The sequence below is a fragment of the Carcharodon carcharias genome, chromosome 11, assembly GCF_017639515.1.
Source record: "Carcharodon carcharias isolate sCarCar2 chromosome 11, sCarCar2.pri, whole genome shotgun sequence".
In the NCBI taxonomy this organism is placed as follows: Eukaryota; Metazoa; Chordata; class Chondrichthyes; order Lamniformes; family Lamnidae; genus Carcharodon; species Carcharodon carcharias.
Window position 1 is genome coordinate 45,920,123 of NC_054477.1, and position 23,445 is coordinate 45,943,567.

A 23,445-nucleotide genomic window follows, 5' to 3' on the forward strand; every position below is an offset into this window, starting at 1 on the left:
CATCTCCATCCACACAATGATCACACTCCTATGCAGTACCTGATCTCGCCCACAATAACTGTCATTTAACTTTTGATTTGGACAGCATGGTCTCATTCACTTCTTCGTAAGCTCTCCCATCTTTTCCCCTCCCCCAGTCACCCATTTCCCTTGCTCCCATCACAGTTGACCCCCCTGGCATGACTTTCTACCTCCCCTCTGTGACCTACAGCCACAACCCTTTCCCTTCAGGGATGTCCAGGTGAACGTGGACATTCCCTTCATTCCCGAAAATCCCACCCCCATCCACACTCACCTTCAAGTCCCCACCAACCACCCTCACTGTCCCTTCTCCCACTACCGTCAAACCCTCACCCTCCCACTCTACCGCCTCACTCTGCCCTCAGTCATTCTCACCATTCCCTTATAACATGCCCACCCTCAGTTCACTCCTCAAGACGCAGTCATGGACACATCTGACCTTCCCTTGCATGTTCAGCTGGAGACCGCCCCACCAGACCCCTTCCCCCTCCAACCCCTCCCCTCCCACTGGAATCCCTTCCCCCTCTAGACCCCTTCCTCCCAGAACCCCTTCCCATCTCTGGACCCCTTTCCCCACCAAAACCCCTTCCCTCACTTAGTCCTCCCACCCCCTTTGCTTAGTCCTTCCCCCTTCCTGATTCCCTCAGAAACCCTTACTTCTTCCACCACCCTTATTCCTTCCCCCTCGCGACTCCTTCCTCCATGGTTACCTCTACCTCCAGCCTCACTTCTTCCTCCAGCCTTAACCCTACCCCCTTCCTGACACCCTCAGAGACCCTCACTTCTTCCTCCAGCTTTACCCCTTTCCCCTTCCTGACTCCTTCCTTCACCTTTACTTCCTCCTCCATCCTTACATCTTCCTCCACACTTACTCCTTCCCCTCAACGCACTCCTCCCTGCTCCAATCTCCATCGCTTATGATGTCGATGGTATAGTGATGTTGTCACTGGACTATTAACCCAGAGACCCTGGATAATCCTCTGGGGAAGGTTGTTCGAATCCCACCATGGCAGATGGTAGAATTTAAATTTAATAAAATTCTGGAATTAAAAAGCCTAATGATGACCATGAAACCATTGTTGATTGTTGTAAAAACCCATCTGGTTCATTAATGTCCTTTAGGGAAGGAAATCTGCCATCCTTACCTGGTCTGGCCTACATGTGACTCCAGACCCACAGCAATGTGGTTGACTCTTAAATGCCCTCTGAAATAGCCCAACAAGCCATTCAGTTGTATCAAACTGCTACAAAGTCTCAAAAAAGGAATGAAACTGGACAAACCAGCCAACATCAACCTTAGCACCTGAAACGATAACAGCAATCACAGCCCTGTCAGCCTTGCAAAATTCTCGTTACTAACAAGAGCTAGTACCAAAATTGGGACAGCTACCTCACAGACTAGTCAAGCAACAACCTGACATAATCATCCTCACGGGATCATATCTTACAGATAATGTCCCAGACACCACCATCACCATCCCTGGGTATGTCCTGTTCCATCGGCGAGACAGACCCAGCAGAGATGGTATACAGTCGGGAGGGAATTCCTCTGGGAGTCCTCAACATCAACTCCGGACCCCATGAAATCTCATGGCTTCAGTTCAAACATGGGCAAGGAAACTTCCTGCTTGATTACCATGTACCGCCCTCCCTCAGTTGATGAACCAGTGCTCCTCCATGTTGAACACCACTTGGAGGAAGCACTAGGGTGACAAGGGTGCAGACTGTACTCTGGATGGGGGACTTCATGTCCATCACCAAGAGTGGCTCAATAGCACCACTACAGACCAAGCTGGCCGGTTCCCAAAGGACATAGGTGCTAGGCTGGGTCTGTGGTAGATGGTGAGGGAACCAACAAGAGGGAAAATCATACTTGACCTCACCCTCACCAACCTGCCTGCCACAGATGCATCCGTCCATGACAGTATTGGTAGGAATGGCCATCGCACAGCCCTTGTGGAGACCAAGTCCCGCCCTCACACTGAGGATATCCTCCATCATGTTGTGTGGCACTACCACCATGCTAAATGGGATAGATTTCAAACAAATCTAGCAACTCAAGACTGGGCATCCATGAGGCGCTTGGGCCATCACCAGCAGCAGAATTGAACTCAAACACAATCTGTAACCGCATGGCCCGGCATATCCCGCACTCTACCATTACCATCAAGCCAGGGGATCAACCCTGATTCAATGATGAGTGCAGGAGGGCATGCCAGGAGCGGCATCAGGCATAGCTAAAAATGAGGTGTCAACCTGGTGAAGCTATTACACAGAACTAATTGTGTGTCAAACAGCATAAGCAACAAGTGATAGACAGAGCTAAGCGATCCCATGACCAATGGATCAGATCTAAACTCTGCAGTCCTGCCATATCCAGTCATGAATGGTGGTGGACAATTAAACAACACACTGGAGGAGGAGACTCCACAAATATCCCCAACCTCAGTGATGAGGGAGCCCAGCACATCCGTGGAAAAGATAAGGCTGAAGCATTTGCTAAAATCTTCAGCCAGAAGTGCCAAGTGGATGATCCATCTTGGCCTACTCCAGAGGTCCCCAGCATCACAGATGCCAGCCTTCAGCCAATCCAACTCACTCCACTTGCTGAAGGCACTGGATACTGCGAAGTCTGTGGGCCTGACAATATTCCAGTAATAGTACTGAAAACTTGTGCTCCAGAACTTGCCGTTTCCCTAGCCAAGCTGTTCCAGTACAGCTACAATACTGGCATCTACCCAGCTTTATGGAAAATTGCCCAGGTGTGTCCTGTACACAAAAAGTGACCAATTACTACTCAGCCAATTACTGCCCCATCAGTCTACTCTCAATCATCAGTAAAGTGATGGAAGACATCATCAACAGTGTTATCAAGCACCACTTGCTTAGCAATAACCTGCTCACTGATGCCCAATTTGGGTTCCGCCTGGGCCACTCAGCTCCTGACCTCATGACAGCCCTGGTCCAAACATGGACAAAAGAGCTGAACTCCAGAGATGAGATGAGAGTCACTGCCTTTGACCTCAAAGAGCCCTAGCAAAACTGGAGTCAATGGGAATCAGGGGAAAAACACTCCACTGGTTGAAGTCATACCTAGCATGAAGTAAGGTGGTTGCGGTTGTTGAGGTCAGTCATCTCAGCTCCAACCATCTTCAGCCGCTTCATCCATGACCTTCCTTCCATTATAGGGTCAGAAGTAGGGGTAAAAACAAAAAAACTGCGGATGCTGGAAATCCAAAACAAAAACAGAATTACCTGGAAAAACTCAGCAGGTCTGGCAGCATCGGTGGAGAAGAAAAGAGTTGACGTTTCAAGTCCTCATGAGCCTTCAACAGAACTTGAGTGAGTCCAAGAAAGGGGTGGAATATAAGCTGGTTTAAGGTGTGTGTGTGTGTGTGTGTGTGTGTGTGCGGCCAGGGGGCGTGGGGGGGGGTGGGGGGGGGTGCGGTTTGGGTTGGGGAAGAGAGAGAATCAGTGATGAGGGAGCCCAGCACATCCGTGGAAAAGATAAGGCTGAAGCATTTGCTACAATCTTCAGCCAGAAGTGCCAAGTGGATGATCCATCTTGGTCTACTCCAGAGGTCCCCAGCATCACAGATGCCAGCCTTCAGCCAATTCAACTCACTCCACTTGCTGAAGGCACTGGGTGCTGCAAAGTCTGTGGGCCTGACAATATTCCAGTAATAGTACTGAACTCTCTCTCTCTCCCCCCACCCAACACCACCCCCCCCAACACAACCTTAAACCAGCTTATATTTCACCCCTTTCTTGGACTCACTCAAGTTCTGTCGAAGGGTCATGAGGACTTGAAACGTCAACTCTTTTCTTCTCCGCCGATGCTGCTAGACCTGCTGAGTTTTTCCAGGTAATTCTGTCAGAAGTAGGGGTGTTCACTGATGATTGCACAATATTTAGCACCATTCATGACTCCTCAGATACTGAAGTGGTTCATGTCCAAATGCAGAAAGATTTGGACAGTATCCAGGCTTGGGCTGATAAGTGGCAAGTAACATTCACACCACACAAGTGTCAGGCAATGACCATCTCCAACAAGAGATTATCTAACCATCACCTCATGATGTTCAATGGCACTACCATCCCTGAATCGCCACTATCAACATCCTGAGGGTTGCCATTGACCAGAAACTGAGCTGGACTAGCCATATAAATACTGTGGCCACAAGAGCAGGTCAAAGACTAGGAATCCTGCGATGAGTAACTCATCTCTTGACTCCCCAAAGCCTGTCTACCACCTGCAAGACACAAGTCAGGATTGTGATGGAATACTCCCCACTTTCCTGGATATGTGTAGCTCCAACAACACTCAAGAAGCTTGACACCATCCAGGACAAAGCAATCCACTTGATTGGTGCCACATCCACAAATATTCCTCCATCACTCACACACAGTAGCAGCAGTGTGTACCACCTACAAGATGCACTGCAGGAATTCACCAAGGCTCCTTAGACAGCATCTTCCAAACCCACAACCACTACCATTTAGAAGGACAAGGGCAGCAGATTCTTGGGAACACCACCACCTGGAAGTTCCCCTCCAGGTCACTCACCACCCTGACTTGGAAACATATCACTGTCACTGGGCCAAAATCCTGGAACTCCCTCCCTAACAGCACTGCAGGTGTACCTACACCACATGGACTGCAGCGGTTCAAGAAGGCAGCTCACCAACACCTTCTCAAGGGCAATTAGGGATGGGCAATAAATGCTGACCTAGCCAGCGATCCCCACATCCTGTGAATGAACAAAATAAACAAAGCTTCACCTACATCCCCAGTTGCCATCTTCTCCCCCGTTACCTTCTCCTCTCCCCGTACTCCCTCCCCCCTCCCAACCTCACCCCCCCGACACCTTCATTCGCCTCCTCCCAACCTTAAGCCCACCTCAACACCATCATTACCCCCCTCCCAATCTCAACACCCCCCGCCCCCCAACACCTCTTCCTCTCCCAGTCGATCCTAGACCTTCTTCTCTCACCCCTCAACCATTATCCATTGTGACTTTCTAACTTCCGTGCGCTGCTTCGCAGCAGAGCCATGTCTATGAGAATCCACCTAGCACGCCATGGACATTCCGCCGGTGTGCCATTGCTGTCCAGTATCTTCTGCTCCTTGGATATCCGAGTTCTGAGCAAGGCCTTGGTGTTAAGTCCCGACTTCTGCACTCACAGTTGTTAAAATGTGTTCTGCACCGGTGTGTTTTCCTACCGACCTGGGCGGATGATCCGGGGCTGGGTGGGATGAGTCTGGAAGGCTGGCCTTATAATGATACGCTGATGTATTACAATGAAGTCCCTGACGTCCGATGGTGGGGAATGTGGTCTGCCATCAATGGGCTGAGTGGATGATCGCAAACTGGTTTCACAATGTCATGAAACCAATTTTTGGCCCTCTCGCAATATTGTCTGCTCACGTCACCGAACCGCCTGATGTCAGCAGGCACTGACGATTCGGCCCTTAGATAGGTTTTAGACATCACTGCTACCTTTGCTCCTAAACAGGGCAGGGGCCACATATCACTGCAGCCCTGTACCAAGGCGTCAGGGCTACAGAGCTGAGAAAGTTGTTTGGAAAAACTTAAACAAAGAGCGAGTCGTTCAAAAGTCCATTCAATTCAGAGGACTGTAAAATCCCCCCAATGTAAAATTCCGGTGAAAGTGTTTTTGTTTCTTGCAAATCTTCAGTAAAATTTTAGTTTAATCCCCAGACCTTTATAATTCTGGACACACATTTGTAGCATGTCTGAAAATATTAATATTCCATTAGAATACTTGTCCCATGTGTCCCTCAATGTTCCAGGAATAGGTACCTAAACTATGCTTAGGACAATTAACTAATTTGTTTTCCTGAAAAGACTAATTCAAAATGGAGTCTGCAGGCCTATCTCATCACCAGATTGCAGAAGATATAAAGGGACAGCTGTTTTGATGTGCCAGATACAAATGTGAACTAGCAGCTGCCATCTTGGTAGAGTATTGATGTTATCTGTTTACAGCCAATATACTCAGGAATTCACCAGCTCCTTTTCCTTCTTGGTGTTGAGGCAGCTCCACCCATCCCTCTGTCTGTGCCTCAGTCCTCACCTATTTCCCTGGATTAGGATTTATTAGGAATGCACATTGATGTTCCAGCTGTCAAGCAGGATGCTAGTCAGGAAACACCAGTGGCGGTGGAAGAACTGGTGAGAAACTTAACGTGATAACGTTGCCATTGAAGTTTGGTATGAGGACAGGGCCAGCTGCAGAGATATCTCCCTACTGTTTGCGTATATACAGCTGTCTCTCAGGGGCTCCTCCCATTCCAACATCACAACCTGAGGGAGTAGCAGCAGCGGTTGACAGAGAGAAGGGAATCCTGCTGGGCTCTGAGCCATGTCCTGCACCTCCCCGATTTGGCAGATAGGAAAGAAGCAGATCACAGTGTGGACAGGGGAATGGTAATCCCAGCTGGGCAATGAGGCTGTGATAGCTCCCATCAACCAAACAGAGTCGTAGGCTGGGATTTCCTGGCTCTGTCGTGTGACAGGACCCATCACAGGAAATGCAGCTGCCCAGCCAAACGTCCACTGACTTTCGATGGGACTGGATGATCCCGGTGGTGGGCAGGGCCGGAAAATTCCGCCCATAGTTATTGAGTTATCACAACACTATAGGAGACCATTCTGCCCATCAAGTCCAACACAAGCCTCTATATATAAATCCAAGCAGTCATGTTCCCCCTCTTTATCACTGGAGGCTCATCCAGTGTCCTTTTGAAATCATTCATCATCTCTGTTTACACCACCTCGTTTTCTGACACTTCCTGTTATGATCCTGCTTGATTTTGGGTGGGATAATGGGAGAGAATTCCCCCATTATGTCGGGAAATGTGAAGCTTATACTATCATTCCATGGATATTGCTACATTTGAGCCAACTTGTTGCCCGAGGGCATATATTTTATTATTTTTATCCCTTTAATTTTGACCCCTTCTCCAATGTGTTGATTCTTGCTGAGGTAGGGATCCACACACATCAGCTGCCCTCTGGTGCCTTTCCTAATAATTGTGCATGATCTTATACCAGGCGCATGGGCAGGCTAGTTGGTTATGGGGTGGTGGTGTGGGTTGGAATGGGGAATGGGAATAGTTTGCTGCTCCTTTTTAATTCTTTGTGCAGCCTCTAGTCACTCAAAAAGGGAGTTCACAAGGTATGGAGAAAGGGATCACAAAGGCAATCTGTGCACAAACATCTGTGAGCAGCCTCTGGAACATGAACCACTTCAGCCCTGAATGTGATTAGTTCCAAGACTATAATAATTAATTACCCAGTTAACTGGAATAACTTTGAAACCCCTAATCAGCAAATATGTATATCCTTGCAATGTAATTAATGGAAGCAAATAGAAACAAATCTACAGGGCGTCATCAGGAAGGTTTAATGTGTTGAAAGCCATTCAACTTGCAACCAAACACATTAAAATTTGCATAAAATACAATTTCATGGGTGAGGAAAAATTCATCAGGGAAGCAGATACTGATATTGGGGTCTTAAGTGCATTGCATTAAGGATAGGCTGTGATAATGGATCTAAAGTGTGTGCGTTCAGGGTAAACACCAGCACTTAATGATCCGTCTCAGCATTTGGGATCATTTTATTTTAAAAGCAGTATTGGTTCTGAAATGCAACTTCAGAACAGCTCCTGACAACTATGCCAGTGTTAGTACTCATTTCAATGCACACAGAAGAGTTAATTTGGATAACCCACCACCCCCCCACACACCACCCCCCGCCCACCCACACACCACCACCCCACCCCCGCCCCCACCACCACCCCCCCCCCACCCCACCCCCACTCCATCCCCCCCCGCCCCACAAAACAGGCGCGGAGACCGTGATGCAAGATTAACTCAAGTCCATTTATTGCAATGGAGACAGCAAGCCAAATTTGTGCTGCCTCCATTTTAAATGATTGCTGTGTATAGCTAGTATTCCTGTGCTGCATAAGAACATAGGACAGAGGAATATAGGAACAGGAGTAGGCCATTTAGCCCCTTCAGCCTGTTCTGCCATTCAATGAGATAGTAGCTGATCTGTGACCTACCCCCATATCCCTTAATAACTTTGGAGAACAAAAAGCTATTAATCTCAGGTTTAAAATTTAATTATAAAATATATGCCCTAGTGCGGTCGAGTAGCGCAGTACATCGATGAAGCAGCATCTTGCTTCAAGGAATATTCGTACTAAGCTTCACTTTCCCTACATAATGGGAACAGTTCCCATCAAGAATCAGGCAGGATCATGACAGAAAATGACATAAGATTTTGGCGATGAGGATCTAGAGATAGAGAGTTCCAAACTTCTGATGCTCTTTCTGTGCAGAAATCTTTCCTAATTTCACTCCTGAAGGGTCTGGCTCTAATTTTTAGAAAATGCTTTGGTCTTAAACCCCCCAGCCAGTGGAAATAGTTTCTCTCTAAGCACCCTATCGGTTTTCCTTAACATCTTGAAAATGTCTTTCAAATCACTCCTTTCTAAATTCCAGGAAATACTAGTTTGCGTAATCTTTCCTTGTAATTTATCCCTTGGAGCTCATGTTGCATCATCTGATATCATGAATGCCTAAACTAAAAGCAAAATTCTGTGGATGCTGGAGAATTGAAATAAAAACAGAACAGGGTTCCGAAGAAGAAACATACTGGACTTGAAACGTTAACTCTGTTTCTCCCTCCACAGATGCTGTCAGACCGGCTGAGTTTTTCCAACATTTTCTGTTTTTAATTAAAGAATGTCTAACTCTACTTAATGTCATCTTGTACATCATAAAGAGGAGGCATATTGTGGCTGGAATTGGTGCGAGAAGTCCTTTCAGAAGTGAAATTCTCTTATAAAGAGTGAAGAATAGCACCATGCTAGAGAGTGTGCACCAAAGCTTTCTGATAATGCACTGGAGGCCTTGATGGATGAGGTGGAATAAAGGAGAGAGATTCTGTGTCTGCAGGGCATGAGGCCCTCCAGGAACATACTCAGGATGCAGAATGTAGAAAAAGCAGTGGCATCAATACTAGGAATGTCACATGTCACTCCTTAAACATGAATGCAGTGCAGGAAGAAGATTAAAAATCAGACACAAATTGTCAAGGCGAGTGAGCTTAACTTCAAATGGCAACTGCAACATTAACCTCACCCACTGTTCAATTCACTATACCCACATCACTCACCTACCAACAATCTCTATCAATCAGGACTCATGTAACCTGCACACACTTGGAACTGCAATAAGCCTTGCAACCACAACTCACAGCTTGTGCACACTAGTAGAAATTAACCATGATAGTCACATCAACCAAATATATTGCACAACACTCACTGATACACTTCCCTCTATCTTGCAGGAGAAGGTGGCACATAACAGAAAGCAGTAGGAAAGGACTGAAGCATGGCTGCATATTGTAACCCGCTCCCCATGGAGGTGACAGTGTTGGTAATCATGGGAAGGGGACACGACTGAGGCTGTGGCCACTAGCAGCATTGAAGCAATCAATAATGAGGATATCTGCTACCAAACCCTCCTTCTCTCATTCCAATTCCCCTCATCTCTCAATCTCTGAATGAAAAGCCTCATTTCTTACTTTCTTCCGCACCCTCACCACAATCCAACCCTTAACCCATTTTCATTTCATATATCCAAAAACTGGAATCTCCAAAATTAATGGAGGAAGAGGAAGAAGAAAGTGAAGATGAAGAGACACTGTCACTTGCTCTTACACTGCAAGTCACCAGTTCAGATATTGATACTGCACGTATTTTAGAGGCTAGGATGGTCTATGGTGAGATACTAGGTTCCAGTGCACAGGTGCTGGCTTACCAGAGGGCGAGGTCACATACTAGTTCTGCTGTGGAAGACTCAGGTGAGACCTCTGATGGGCCAGGCTACAGAAGAAGGCTGTATGCCTGGTGCACTGAGAAGCCTGTCAGAAAGCCTGTGCTCAATGTTGAGGAGCATGCATGAGTCCAGCACTAACTTGGCCCAAGCCTTTCCAGTCTAGAATGAGTGGCTACTTCCATCAGCATGCCTGTGGAACCCATCATTCTTTTTTATTCTTTCATGGGATATGAGAATCGCTGGCAAGGCTAGCATTTGTTGCCTATCTCTAATAGTTCTTGAGAAGGTGGTGGTGAGTCACCTGCTTCAACTGCTGCAGTGTAGGCACACCCACAGTGCTGTTGGGGAGAGAGTTCCAAGATTTTATCCCAGCGACAGTGAAGGAATGGTGATATATTTCCAAGTCAGGATGGTGAGTGGCTTGGAGGAGAACTTCTAGGTGGTGGTGTTCCCATGTGTCAGCTGCCCTTGTCCTTTTAGATGGTGGAGGTCATCAGTTTGGAAGGTGCTGTCTAAGGGACCTTGATGAGTTGCTGCAGTGCACCTTGTAAATGGCAAACACTCCTGCCACTGTGCATTGGAGGTGGAGGGAGTGAATGTTTAAGGTGGTAGATGGAGTACTGAACAAGCGTGTTGCTTTGTCCTAGTTGGTTTCGAGCTTCTTGACAGTTGTTGGAGCTGCACTCAAACAGACAAGTAGAGAGTATTCCATCACATTCCTGACTTGTGCCTTGTAGGTGGTAGAGAGCTCTGGGGAGCCAGGAAGTGCAGTATTCTGAGCTACTGACTTGCTATTGCAGTCACTGTATTTATGTGGCTGGTCTAATTCAGTTTCTGGATAATGGTGACTCCAGGATGTTGATGGCGTAGTTTCAGCTATGATGTTATTCACTGTCAAAGGAGGTGGTTAGACTTGTGCTTATTGGACATGGTCATTACCTGGCACTTGACCAGTACAAAGGATACTTGCCACACTTATCGCCCAAGCCTGAATATTGTCCAGTTCTTGCTGCATGTGGGCATGGACTGCTTCGTTATCTGAGGATATGCAAATGATACCGAGCACTGTGCAATCATCAGCAAACATCCCCACTTCTGACTTTATGATGGAGGGAAGGTCATTGATATAACAGCTGAAGATGGTTGGGCCTAGGACACTACCCTGAGGAACTCCTGCAGTGATGTCCTGGGGCTGAGTTGATTGGCATTTAACAACCACAATAATCTTCCATTTGCAAGGTATGACTCCAACAAGAGGAGATTTCCTCCCCTTATTATGTTGCTGGGGTTCCTTGATGCCACACTTGGTCAAATGCAGCCTTGATATCAAAGGCAATCCCTCTCGTCTCATCTCTGGAATTCAGCTCCTATATCCTTATTTGGACCAAGGCTGTAATGAGACCTGGAGCCAAGATATTCTGGCAGAACCCAAACTGAGCATTGTGAGCATGTTAATTGTGAGTAAATGCTACTTGATAGCACTGATCCATTCCTTCATTTTGCATATGATTAAGCATAAGCTGATAGGCAATAATTAACTCGAATGGATTGTTTTTTTGTGGACAGGACATGCCTAGTCAATCTTCCACTTTGTCAGATTAATACCAGTGTTGTAGCTGTATTGGATCATCTTGGCTATGGGTGCCACCAGTTCTAGAGTACAAGTCTTCAGCACCACAGCAAGGATATTATCAGGGCCAAAGCCTTTAATACCTCCTGTGTGCTCAACCTTATCTTGATATCACACAAAGTGAATTGAATTGGCTGAAGACTGGCATCTGTAATGCTGGGGACCTCAATAGGAGGCAGTTCAAGAAGGCAGCTCACCACCACCTTCTCAAGGACAATTAGGGATGGGCAACAAATGCTGGCCAACGAACACCCACATCCTGTGAAAAGATTTTTTTTTTAAATGGATCATCCACTCAGCACTTCTGGCTGAAGATGGCTGCAAACACTTTGGCCTTGACTTATGCACTCATGTGCTGGGCTCTGTCATATTGAAGTTGGGGAGTTTTGGAGCCTCTTTCCTTTGGTTGCTTAATGATCCACCACCATTCACAACTGCATGTGGCAGAGCTTTGTTCTGATTCTTTGGCTGTGGGTTAGCTCTGTCTATAGCATGCTGCTTCCACTGCTTCATGTGAGATCATTGAACATTTTGCGGTGCTGCATTCAGGTTATTGGGCGAGACGCCTGACACTGACCACAGCAAATTTGTCTGTGACTCTTCTTGTCTCCCTGTGGATAGATGGCATCTTTTCTCCCCTTCACTTCCTGCACCAAGGCTTTCCAGTGCTGCCCGTTCTCACAATGGGCACAGGGTCATCCCACGTTGCAATCTTGCACCTGTTCTCAGGTCCTGTCTAATTTCACGATGGGGATTGTAGCAGAGGTAATCCACAGTTATGTGGTCCTGAGAAACAACAGTTAGAATGTTCTGCTCCCTTTCTGTATGCACACTTGTGCAGGCAAATGCGACCTGGAAGCAATCTGAGTGTTTTGAGTCTTCACGCACGCTGTGCACAAGGCTCATTAATGCAAACAAACACTCATTCCAATGCAAATGAAGCAGGACCCCACAAGACAATTTTCACACCAAACTGTGCCAGATACACAACATGCCCACATCAAACAGATGCACCATTAACTCTGAAGCTCCCCAAGGATCTATCTTTGGCCCTCCCTATTTTTTATCTACATGCTGACCGTCAGCAACATTAACAAAAAATACAATGCCAGTTTCCACATGTACACTGACAGCACCCTGTTCTACCTTACTGCCACCTCTCTCAACATTTCCACTGTCTCTAAATTGTCACACTGCTTGTATGACACTCAGTACTGGATGAGCAGAAATTTCCTCCAGCTAAATATTGGGAAGACCAAAGCCTTTGCTTTCAGTCCCTGCCACAAAATCTGTTCTCCAGCCATCAGCTCCAAGACTCTCCCTGGCAACTCTCTAAACCACACTATCTGCACGCTGGTGTGTATTTGATACTGAGATGAGCTTCCAACCATATATCTGTGCCATCACTAAGACCACCTACTTCCAGCTCAGAAACAGCACCCAATCCAACCCTGCTTGGCTCATCTGCTGCTGAAGTCTTCGCCCATGTCTTTTCTGCCTCTAGATTTGACTATTCCAATTCTGGCTGACCTTCCACATTCTACCCTTTGTAAATTTGAGGTCATTCAAAACTCTGCTGCCCATATTCTTACCAACACCAAGTCATCCACCACCGCAGTACTCGCTGAACTGCATTGGCTCCTGGTTGAGCAATATCTCGATTTCAAAGTTTTTATCCTTGTGTTCAAATCCTTCCATGGTTGCACTTCTTTCTATCTCTGTAATCTCCTCCAGCCTTGCAACCCTCTGAGATATAGGCATTCCTCCTGTTCTGGACTTTTGTGCATCCACTATTTTAATCACTTCACCATTTGTAGTCTTGCCTACAGCTACCCTCTGTCCTAAGTTCTGGGTCGGGATTTTACATGTGGAAACCGGAACTGCTGCTGTCCCGTGCATGAGTAAAATCCAGCATGAGGACATCAGGTCATGAATCTGATGGCAGCACACTGATTTCATGTATGGTGTCGAAATCGACAACTCACCTGCCATTTTTTAAAAGATCACTAACAGGCCATTAAACTTGTTAACAATTAAGCCAATTGCCCCAAATGTTACGCTGTCCACACCATAATGCAGTTAGTGTGGGCAGGTGGGCGAGAAGGGGGGTCCACTTTTTCACCATCGGAGGTGAAAAAGTGGGAAGGAGCTTGGTACATCCTTTGTGGGGTGTGCCCTATACACATTACAGGTAGCCCCCCTCACCCACCCAGAAGATACCCCCACACTTTTCAGTTCCCCACCTGGCCTCCTAACCACAACCTCCCTTTGCCCTCGCCACCTCCCTAGGGTGGTCGATCACTCCCAGCCCAAAAGTCCCAGACTTACATGAGTCCAGTATCCATTGCTGTCTTCATCATGGGATTGCTTGTAGTCTCAGCAGCACCCACTACTGAAATCTGGTGCTGTTGGGACTGCTAGAGCTGTTGACTAATCAAATGGCCCACGGCTCTTGAAGGCAGGACTTCCTGAAAATCCTACTAAGATCCCACTCTCTGGTTGTTTAGGCTGCCCGCTGCATGTTATTGCTGTGGGACGGCCTTTTTTAAAAGTTGGTTGGTTCGTGGCCTAATGGGGGGTTGTGATCAATAACCACCCTGTAAAATCCAGACCCTGGAATTCTTCCCGAAACCCACTTCTTTTTAAGAGGCTCCTTAAATTTACCTCTTTGACCAAGCTTTTGGTCATCTGCCTTAAAATCTCCATATGTTGCTTGGTGTCAAAATTGCTTGATAAACCTCCTGACAACACTCATGAAGAGATTTCAGAATAATTATTGATCAACAATTTCTACTTTGCTGAAAAAGGAGAATGCTGTTGAAGCTTTTTGTCTTGAACTCATCAGGACAGAATTCGCAAGAATACCAAATGTAAAGGAAGCAACAATTTATTTTGCCTGAGAAGAGAGTGCTGATTGGTTGACAAGTGGCAGGAGGTTTCTGTCAGGGACAGTCCCCAGTAATTGGGAAGGGACTAGACTTCAGATTAGATTCGAGGGAGAGGTCAGTGATAGCGATATTGGCCAAAGAGTGGCCACAATTGGCAGAACAAAGAACAAAGAACAAAGAAAAGCATAGCACAGGAACAGGCCCTTCGGCCCTCCAAGCCTGCGCCGATCATATTGCCCGTCAACTAAAACATTTTGCACTTCCGGTGTCCGTATCCCTCTATTCCCATCCTATTCATGTATTTGTCAAGCTGCCTCTTAAACACCACTATTGTACCTGCTTCCACCACCTCCTCTGGCAACGAATTCCAGACACTCACTACCCTCTGCATAAAAAACTTGCCCCGCACATCTCCTCTATAGTTTTCTCCTCTCACCTTAAATCTATGTCCCCTAGTAATTGACTCTTCCATCCTGGGAAAAAGCTTCTGACTATCTACTCTGTCCATGCCACTCATAATTTTGTAAACTTTTATCAGGTTGCCCCTCAATCTCCGTCACTCTAGTGAGAACAATCCAAGTTTCTCCAACCTCTCCTCATAGCTAATAACCTCCAGACCAGGCAGCATCCTGGTAAACCTCCTCTGCACGCTCTCCAACGCCTCCATATCCTTCTGATAATGTAGCGACCAGAATTGCATGCAATATTCCAAGTGTGGCCTAACCAAGGTTCTGTACAGCTGCAGCATGACTTCCCAGCTTTTATACTCAATACCCCTGCCAATGAAGGCAAGCATGCCATATGCCTTCCTGACTACCTTATCCACCTACGTTGCCACTTTCAGTGAACTGTGGACCTGTACACCCAGATCCCTCTGCCTGTCAATGCACTTAAGGGTTCTGCCATTTACTGTATAATTCCTGCCTGTATTAGACCTTCCAAAATGCATTACCTTGCATTTGTCCGGATTAAACTCCATCTGCCATTTCTCCACCCAAGTCCCCAACCGATCTATATCCCGTTGTACCCTTTGACAATCCTCTTCACTATCTTCAACTCTTCCAACCTTAGTGTCATCTGCAAACTTACTAATTAGCCCTGTTACATTTTCCTCCAAATCATTTTTGTATACTACAAACAGCAAAGGTCCCAGCACTGATCCCTGCGGAACTCCACAAGTCACAGCTCTCCATTCAGAAAAGCACACTTCCACTGCTACCCTCTGTCTTCTATGATCAAACCAATTCAGTATCCATCTTGCCAGCTCACCTCTGACCCTGTGCAACTTTACCTTCTGTACCAGTCTGCCATGAGGGATCTTGTCAAAGGCCTTACTGAAATCCATGTATATAACATCCATTGCCCTTCCATCGTCGATCATCTTTGTCACTTCCTCGAAAAACTCGATCAAGTTAGTGAGACACGACCTCCCCTTCACAAAACCATTCTGCCTCTCACTAATTCACCCATTTGCTTCCAAATGGTAGTAAATCCTGTCACGAAGAATCTTCTCCAATAATTTCCCTACCACTGAAGTAAGGCTCACCGGCCTGTAATTTCCTGGGTTATCCCGGCTACCCTTTTTAAACAATGGAACAACATTGGCCATTCTCCAGTCCTCTGGGACCTCACACGTAGCCAGTGAGGATACAAAGATTTCTGTCAAGAAGGGAGACAAAAGGCTGGCTTGAGAAACTGGAGGGAGCATTCTTGCTCCTCCAGACCGATGAGAAGTGTTATAAAAATCACTATCTCTCAGAAGCTTGCATCTTCCACCTCCCTGTTCCTGAACCCTGTGAAACTCAGGGCCAGAATTTTAAGTCCCATGGGCAGGTGTGAACCTAACCTGTCCAGCCGTGGAATAAGGTGAGATGGCGTCAGGTGGGCATCCCAATGTCATCGTGCACTCGCACGATATCTCGCTCGGTGGGCATGTGCGACAGTTGGAAGCGTGTCCACCAATAATTAAGCAGGCAATTAAGCCCATTAAGGAGGCACTTGAAAGCAATTTTTCATGGCTCGTCCACTTTGACAGGTGGCGGACGGGCCAATCGGCCAAGCTGCCTTTACATTTTTGCTCAAACCTCGATCCGGGGCGGGATGAAATCTCTGTGAGGAAATAATATAAAAAGAGATATCTGGGGATTTTTTTTATGAGGTATGCTATCAGGTGCTTGATTGTACTGCATAGACATATTTTGCAGCATTTTTGTGTTTCTTTTATTCTATGGAGGTCTGTAGCCCTCTGAGGCAGCTGTCTGCCTTCAGAGAGCTCACTGGAAGCGTTCACCAACACCGGTGGTGATGTCAGCGCCCGTTCTCTTCCCGCCCCCACCCCGGCAGTGCTGAGTCTTTCTCAGGGCGTGTGTCGTGCTGGCTAGCCATTAATTGGCCAGCCAGTGTGAAATCGCGGTTGGGGGCCTGTTTCCCATCTGTTCCCGGGCCTGCCAATCGTGACCGCCTGACGAACGACATGTTCAGGCTCAGGTGGCAGCAGTCACATTGAAATAAAGCTCCCTGTTGCACGGTGTTAGCCTGATTTTGATATGGTCATGAAGTATCCCACTTTTCCAAGACAGGGCACTCGCAAGCCTCACTTCTCCCTGATGCAAGAATAATGGGAGTCGCATATGTAGTGGATTGAGTTTATGTTTCCTTTTTTTTAGGGTTTAATTTCCCCTGACATCCTCCCACCCATCATGGGGATGATTACCATTGTGACCAATGACATTACCATAATGAACAATGTAATACTGCTTTGAGCGAAACCTTGGGCGAAAGCAAAGCATTTGTGAACATCTGAAGAAGCGAGGTGAATTATGTGGAATACACTCCCTCTACTAAAGGGAGAACAGCTGAGAAAAAGAATTAGGTTATTATTTAAAATTCTGTGGCTCTTTAGACTGTCTTTGATAAAATGATAGACTGACTAAAATGTTAAAAGGATTTGGCAGTTTAAAGGAATACAAAACCAAATGCCAGAAGTTCTCATTGTCATAGGTTCAAACTGTATTCACAATGCTTGTTCTTATCAATATAAATCTATAGACAGAGTATGAAACAAAATGAACTTGCGAGAAGGTAGAATCAGTAGATGGGAATTTCTTTTGGAAATGTAAACACTAAAAATTAAATTATTTACAGACAAAAATGGAAGAGGCTGGGCACAGTCTGTTGGTGAAAGTCCACGATATGGTGACCCCCTGACAGGAAGAGAAAATAATGTTATTGGAATTCATTGTAAAATAGTGGTATCTGTTTCTATATACATGTGTGTGTGTGCGTGTGTGTATGTGTGACTTAATTGGATTAAAGACAGCTGGTCCGAATGGCTTTGATGTGTCAGGAGGTAAGCTAGGTTTGAAATGTTTAGTAGGTAGATGTAAGAGGTAAAGTGAACATTTTCATTTTTAAGTAAACCAAACTAGATTGTGGATTGTGAGCAGCAGCGCTGAGCACTATCTGTACGGGCAGGGAGAGGAGGAAGAGTCGGGTCCATGCACGCGAAAGAGCACTTCAATCTCCCTGAGGCTCCCTGACTGTGTCACATCAGATGGGACATGTTTTTATTTTTCAAAGACACTTTTTATTTAATTCGTATCAGCTTTAGGAAACCTCATCCCGCTCGTGGATGAGGTCTCCCAAAAAATGTAAAAGCAGCTTGGCCTTTTCTCCTGCCCGCCAGCTGTAGGGTTGGATGGGCAGGGTAAAGTTATGGTTAATTACCTAGTTAATGGCCTTAATAGGCCTTTCAATTATCGGCAGGCACACAGCAAGATGGTGCAATGACATCGGGACACATGCTAGACGTCATCACGCATCATTTTACGTTCCAGCTTGTCAGGCCCGCCCCCACATGCTGAATGTAAAATTCTGGCCAGTGTGTTTATTTTTCCCAAAGTTACTGATAAAATTAGTGCTATGAGAGATTTTTATTATTAGAAAGATAAAGTCCAAAGGCATGAGGCAGAAATTTTTGCTCTGTGGGCGAGCGCACAACCCACCCACTCAAGCATGAAATGGCGCGAGGTGATGTCGGCTGAGTGTGCGGACTTCAAAGCGCGGTCGCGCAATAGTTCGGTCGGCGGGCAGATGGGATGAGGTTTCCAAAAGCAAATAAAAATAAAGTAAAATCTTTAATTTTTTCATTATTTACATGTCACTGCTCATGTGTTCATGCTCAGCCCATTCGCACTCCTCCCCACCCCGCACAGGCAGCGCCCAGTGCGGCCACTCGCGTTTCATGCTGGGTGGGCCTAAATTGGCCAGTTATCGTGAAATCGCGGTGTGGTGCCGATCGGGGGCAGTGGCTGGCTTCCCGACACCCCCGGTGAGCACCGTGGCCAAGGACAAAATTCTGCCCATAGTGAAACAATGGAAATTTGCATTCAAAGGGGAAATATGTATAAAAGAGTGAAGGCTGCGTGCAAGGATAGGCATTTTAAAATCTAAAAGATGTGAAAAGCCTTCAGCATTTACACCTCATACCGCTGCCTACAAAGAACTGAAGTTAAGGAAACTCACTTTGAATTGCTTGTTCAGGGTATCATGTTTCTTTGCCTGGGTCTTTTGAAATCTATATGTCTTAACTGTTGTCTTAACGGAGGTGTAACTAGGAGTTAAATTAATTAGGGGATTTAGAAGTTATTATAGTTTTAATTTGTAGACATATGTATGTCCTTAAAATCATTTCTCATATTAATAAATGTTCAATCTAGTTTTGTAAAAACCTATAATACTTGGTGGTCTTATTACTGAATTCAAAGCCTGCATCTTGAAACATACAAATTGAAAAATAGTTGTGGCAGTTGTCTCACGTTTCCCTCTGGGATTTGAACAACTCAGCATTTACCATCGGCTGTGCCATAACACGCCATCCTAGAAAGTTGTGAGTTTTAGGTTTGGAGCAACTTGTTTCTTTACCATGACTTTAAGCACTGGTTAAATAGTTCAAGCTTGTCATTTATCATTTTGACTTTTCATGGTTTACTTTGAGATTTAAAGTTTTTTTTATCTCAGTTGGTAGATGATACCGACAATGTCACATTTATTGTTCACCTTTATCTCCATTAAAAAGATGATGCTGGGCCTTCTCCTTGCCGCACTGTAATACTTATGCTGCTGATGGTGGTCCCAGCAGTGCTGTTAGGTGGAGAATTCCAGGATTTTGAAACTGTACTAAATAACTAATGGCGACTTAATTAAATGCTCTTTTATTTGTCTCAGCTTCAAAAGAACAATGGCCCATTTTGTCGACCCAGGCGTGTGTTTCAGAAGTCAAGATTGGCATTTTTGTCTCTGAGAGACAAGGGTGGGGAGGAGTCGAGTTTTACAAACCATGATGCAGTGCTTAAGGAATGTGGGTATGGAGGCAGGCTGGTTAGAAGGCCCACCTCGGTTCTCAGGGACATCAGTCCAGCTCCCTGTATACCCTCTATATGCCCTGTAAGCCCTCTATACTTCACCATTCACCCTCCCGCCCAACCCCCATGACCTCTCCATGCCTGCTCATACATCCCCATGCCCCCTCTATGTTCCCCATAACCCCCATTCTTTCTGATACTCCCTGTGCATCCTCCATAGCCGCTCAATGGCCCCATATGTCTTCCAAAGCAGACCTATGGGCAGACCTCAGGTGCCATGTCTTTGAAGTGTGTATTAAAAAATAAACCAACAATCTAATAGAGCTGTCAATTAAACACAACTCAGATTGAAAAAACTCTCATTCATAAAAGCCACTCAAAAAGATTTACATCCCAAGTTCTAAAAACAAACACTTATTCGCTTGCCACATCAAAACAGATAATCCTTGAATAGCTCCTTAAAACTGTCAATCAAATAGTGGACACAGCCCCTGCTTAAGTAAGTGGTTCTGGAGCTTTTGAGCCTCAGCCAAGCATTCATAATAACTCCAGCAATCAAATGTAAACAATGGACTTCATTGAAACTGAAAACCAGGTGATCTTTTTTCCATAAGCTACAGGTAATGTTTTTTCAATTTCAAATCAGATAGCCTGTCAATCAAGGGAGTTGAACAAATGGTTAGTCTTTTTTAGCTTTCAACATCAGGGCAATTTTTTTCAAAGCTGTAAATCTCTAGACATTAAAATCAGAAATCCTGAACCTTACAGGAGAGTTTCCCAGCACATTTTTGTACAGTTTTGAATGCATTATGGCATTTTTTTCAAAGAGAAAAGTACTCTAATGCATCTCAACAATTGAGCAATGCTGATCAAGGTAATGGTCAACTTAACTTTTCACTACAGAACCCTATGATGAATCACCAGAGTTTAAACACATCTACTTAAATGCAGCATCTAATAGTGGTCTCTAACCTGGCATAATATCACCTTATCAACTTTCTCTTAATCATCAGCAAAGTGATGGAAGGTGTCGTTAATAAAGCAATCAAATGAGACCTGCTCACCAGTAAATTGCTCACTGACATTCTGCTCAGGGTCCATGGGAACATCTCAATTCCAGATCTCACTGATCCAAGTCAGAGCTGTTTGGTTCAGTGGTATGATTTCCATCGGACCCAATATCCATCCCTCCCTTAGTACATTGTGGCTACAGTAGATACCTTCGGCAAGAGGCACTGCCCCAACTCACCTAGTTTACTTCAAGATCAGCTTCCTCCTCTCTGATCCCTAACACCAAATAGGATGAAAGGCACAATGTTAAGAGAACATAGTAATCTCCAATTTCCCTTCCAAGTCACATACCATCTTGACTTGGACATATATCATTGTTCCTTCAACATCGTTGGCTCAGAATGCTGAAATTCCATCAGCAGTTTGAGAAGAGGACCAAATCAAGACAATTAATTCTGAGAACAATTCTTTAAAAATTCAAAAATGGCAATTGTATTTGCTAATTATTTCTATACGTTAATATGTTTATTATCAGTAATGGGGTAATATATTGTATTCTTGATCCATATTTTTGAATTTTCTAGGTGTTCCACCACTTACTGGCTCTGGAACAATTAAAATCATTGTTGATGACCTCAACGATAACAGTCCTGCCTTTGAACAAAGTCAGTACACTGTAACAGTCAGTGAAGCTTCCCCCATTGGACTAACACTTTTAACAATCCATGCTGTTGATCCAGATGCTGGAGAGAATGGACAAATCAGGTACGATGCCATCACAGATTTGCTAACTGACACACAGATCCACCTGAGAAATATTTTCTGTTTGTTAAAATCTAAACTGTTCACATTATGTTACCTTCCATTCATCTTTCCATCCATTTGTTCATGTGTCAATATTAACTTCAATAATTAAAAAATCTTGAATGCTTTCTGCTTGTTAGAGGCTGGCAGCAGGATTTTACCCCTCCGATGGGGGTGAGCACAAAGGCAGGAGGGCCCGGAAGTCCATGCTGTCAGCTGGACTGATGGTTTGCTTGCTCCATCCTGGATTGGAGACAGCAGGGCTGCCTGCCCACAAGTGAAGGGTACCCACTTAATAATAGTTGAAAGCCAGTTAAGGTCTGTTGTTACTGGCAGCCCAGAATTTTCTAATTGGCCTCCATTGAGGCTCTCTCTCTCACCTGGAAAGGCAAGCTTTTGGTTCTGCAGTGTTGGAGGGCCTCCTATTGACCCTCCAGCCGCCCTCCGTCTGTAATTAGACAGCAAGCCACCCTCTGGCCACTTAATGGTCAACATGGGGAAGATCACTGCCAGGTTACTGTTTCCCCTGTTTGACCCTGACTTCAGGTTTTCAGAGCCCATGAGTAGAATATTATGCTGGGCATGTACCCGCACGCCCAACATGCCCTAGTTTAAATGATGCATGATGATGTCAGGCGTGCGTCCCGGCATTATTGCACAGTCTCGCGATATTTCATTCGGCGGGTGTGTGCCGGAGTTGGCTGCGCACCCACCAATAATTAGAAGGCCTATTAAGGCCATTAACAATCTAATTAAATTCAAATTTACGCTGCCCATCCAGCCTTACAATTGACGAGCAAAAAAGCCAAGCAGCCTTTACATTTTTTAGGAAACCTCATCCACTTGCGGGATGTAGTTTCCTAAACATTAAATAAAAACTAATATTTTTGAAATAAAAACATGTCCCATGTTTTATTAAATTCTTACTATCCTTATTAATTTTTTTAAAAAAACGTTTCAATCTCCCTGTGTCAGCTCTGTGCCTCAGGGAGACTGAAGTGCTCTTTCTCGCGCATAAGCGAACTGCACACTAGGCCCGGCTCCCCCTCCTCCCCCCCCCGCCCACACAGGCAGCGCTCACGCTGCCGCTCATGATTCATGCAGGTTGGGCCTTAATTGGTGCGCCTGTGTGAAATCACAGTGCAGAGCCAATCACGGGCGGCTTCCCAACCATCGATGCCCACTCCCGCTGAGCCTGCCCGACAAGGGAATAATTCTAGCCCATAGGCAAAATCCTGTCCTGGGTTTCATCTCAACAATTAACATAAGAAGCATTGTACCACCTTAAAATTATCGAAACACATCATTAGTTTTATATTTAAACAAGGGATGTGTCCTGACCCCATCTGCATCTGTCCAAAATATAAAACTACATGGAATCACCTACATATCTCACTGACGAATCTGTTAGAGGAGACATTTTGGAATTTTCATCAAGCTTAACATATGAGGCTGTATTTTATGTGCCCCTGCGGGGTGTGTTTTTGATGGGGGTTGGGGGTGGGGGGGGTGGGGGGGGGGTCATGTAAAATAGGATGGGTGCCCAGCCCACCACCTTCGCTCTCACCCTTGAGCTCACCCCCAGAACATGGTAGGTGGGTGGGCACCAATATCAGCAGCCAACCCGTCATATGTAGATAAATAATTGAAGGTCAATTGAGTTTGTTAACACGTCAGGTGGGAGTAGGCAGGCCATTTTTATAAAAATGTTTTTTAAAGGGCATGTAGGAAGTGGGTAGATACTATGTATAGGAGGTGCCCTTTACATATCAGGGGGAAGCCCCGCTAAGATAGTACCCCACTTTCTTCCTACCCACCTGCTCTCCAAAACCCACCACCCCCACCCTA

At 45.6% G+C, this 23,445-nt stretch overlaps 1 protein-coding gene across 1 annotated transcript in view; it reads left to right on the forward strand.

Annotated features, from left to right (window-relative positions):
• LOC121283872 (protocadherin Fat 4) overlaps positions 1 to 23,445 on the forward strand; it is a 168,146-nt gene that overhangs the window by 27,118 nt on the left and 117,583 nt on the right. Inside the window, exon 6 of the mRNA XM_041198674.1 lies at positions 21,378 to 21,558. Within this exon, the coding sequence (XP_041054608.1) occupies positions 21,378 to 21,558 (181 nt within the window). The remainder of the gene's footprint in view (positions 1 to 21,377; positions 21,559 to 23,445) is intronic.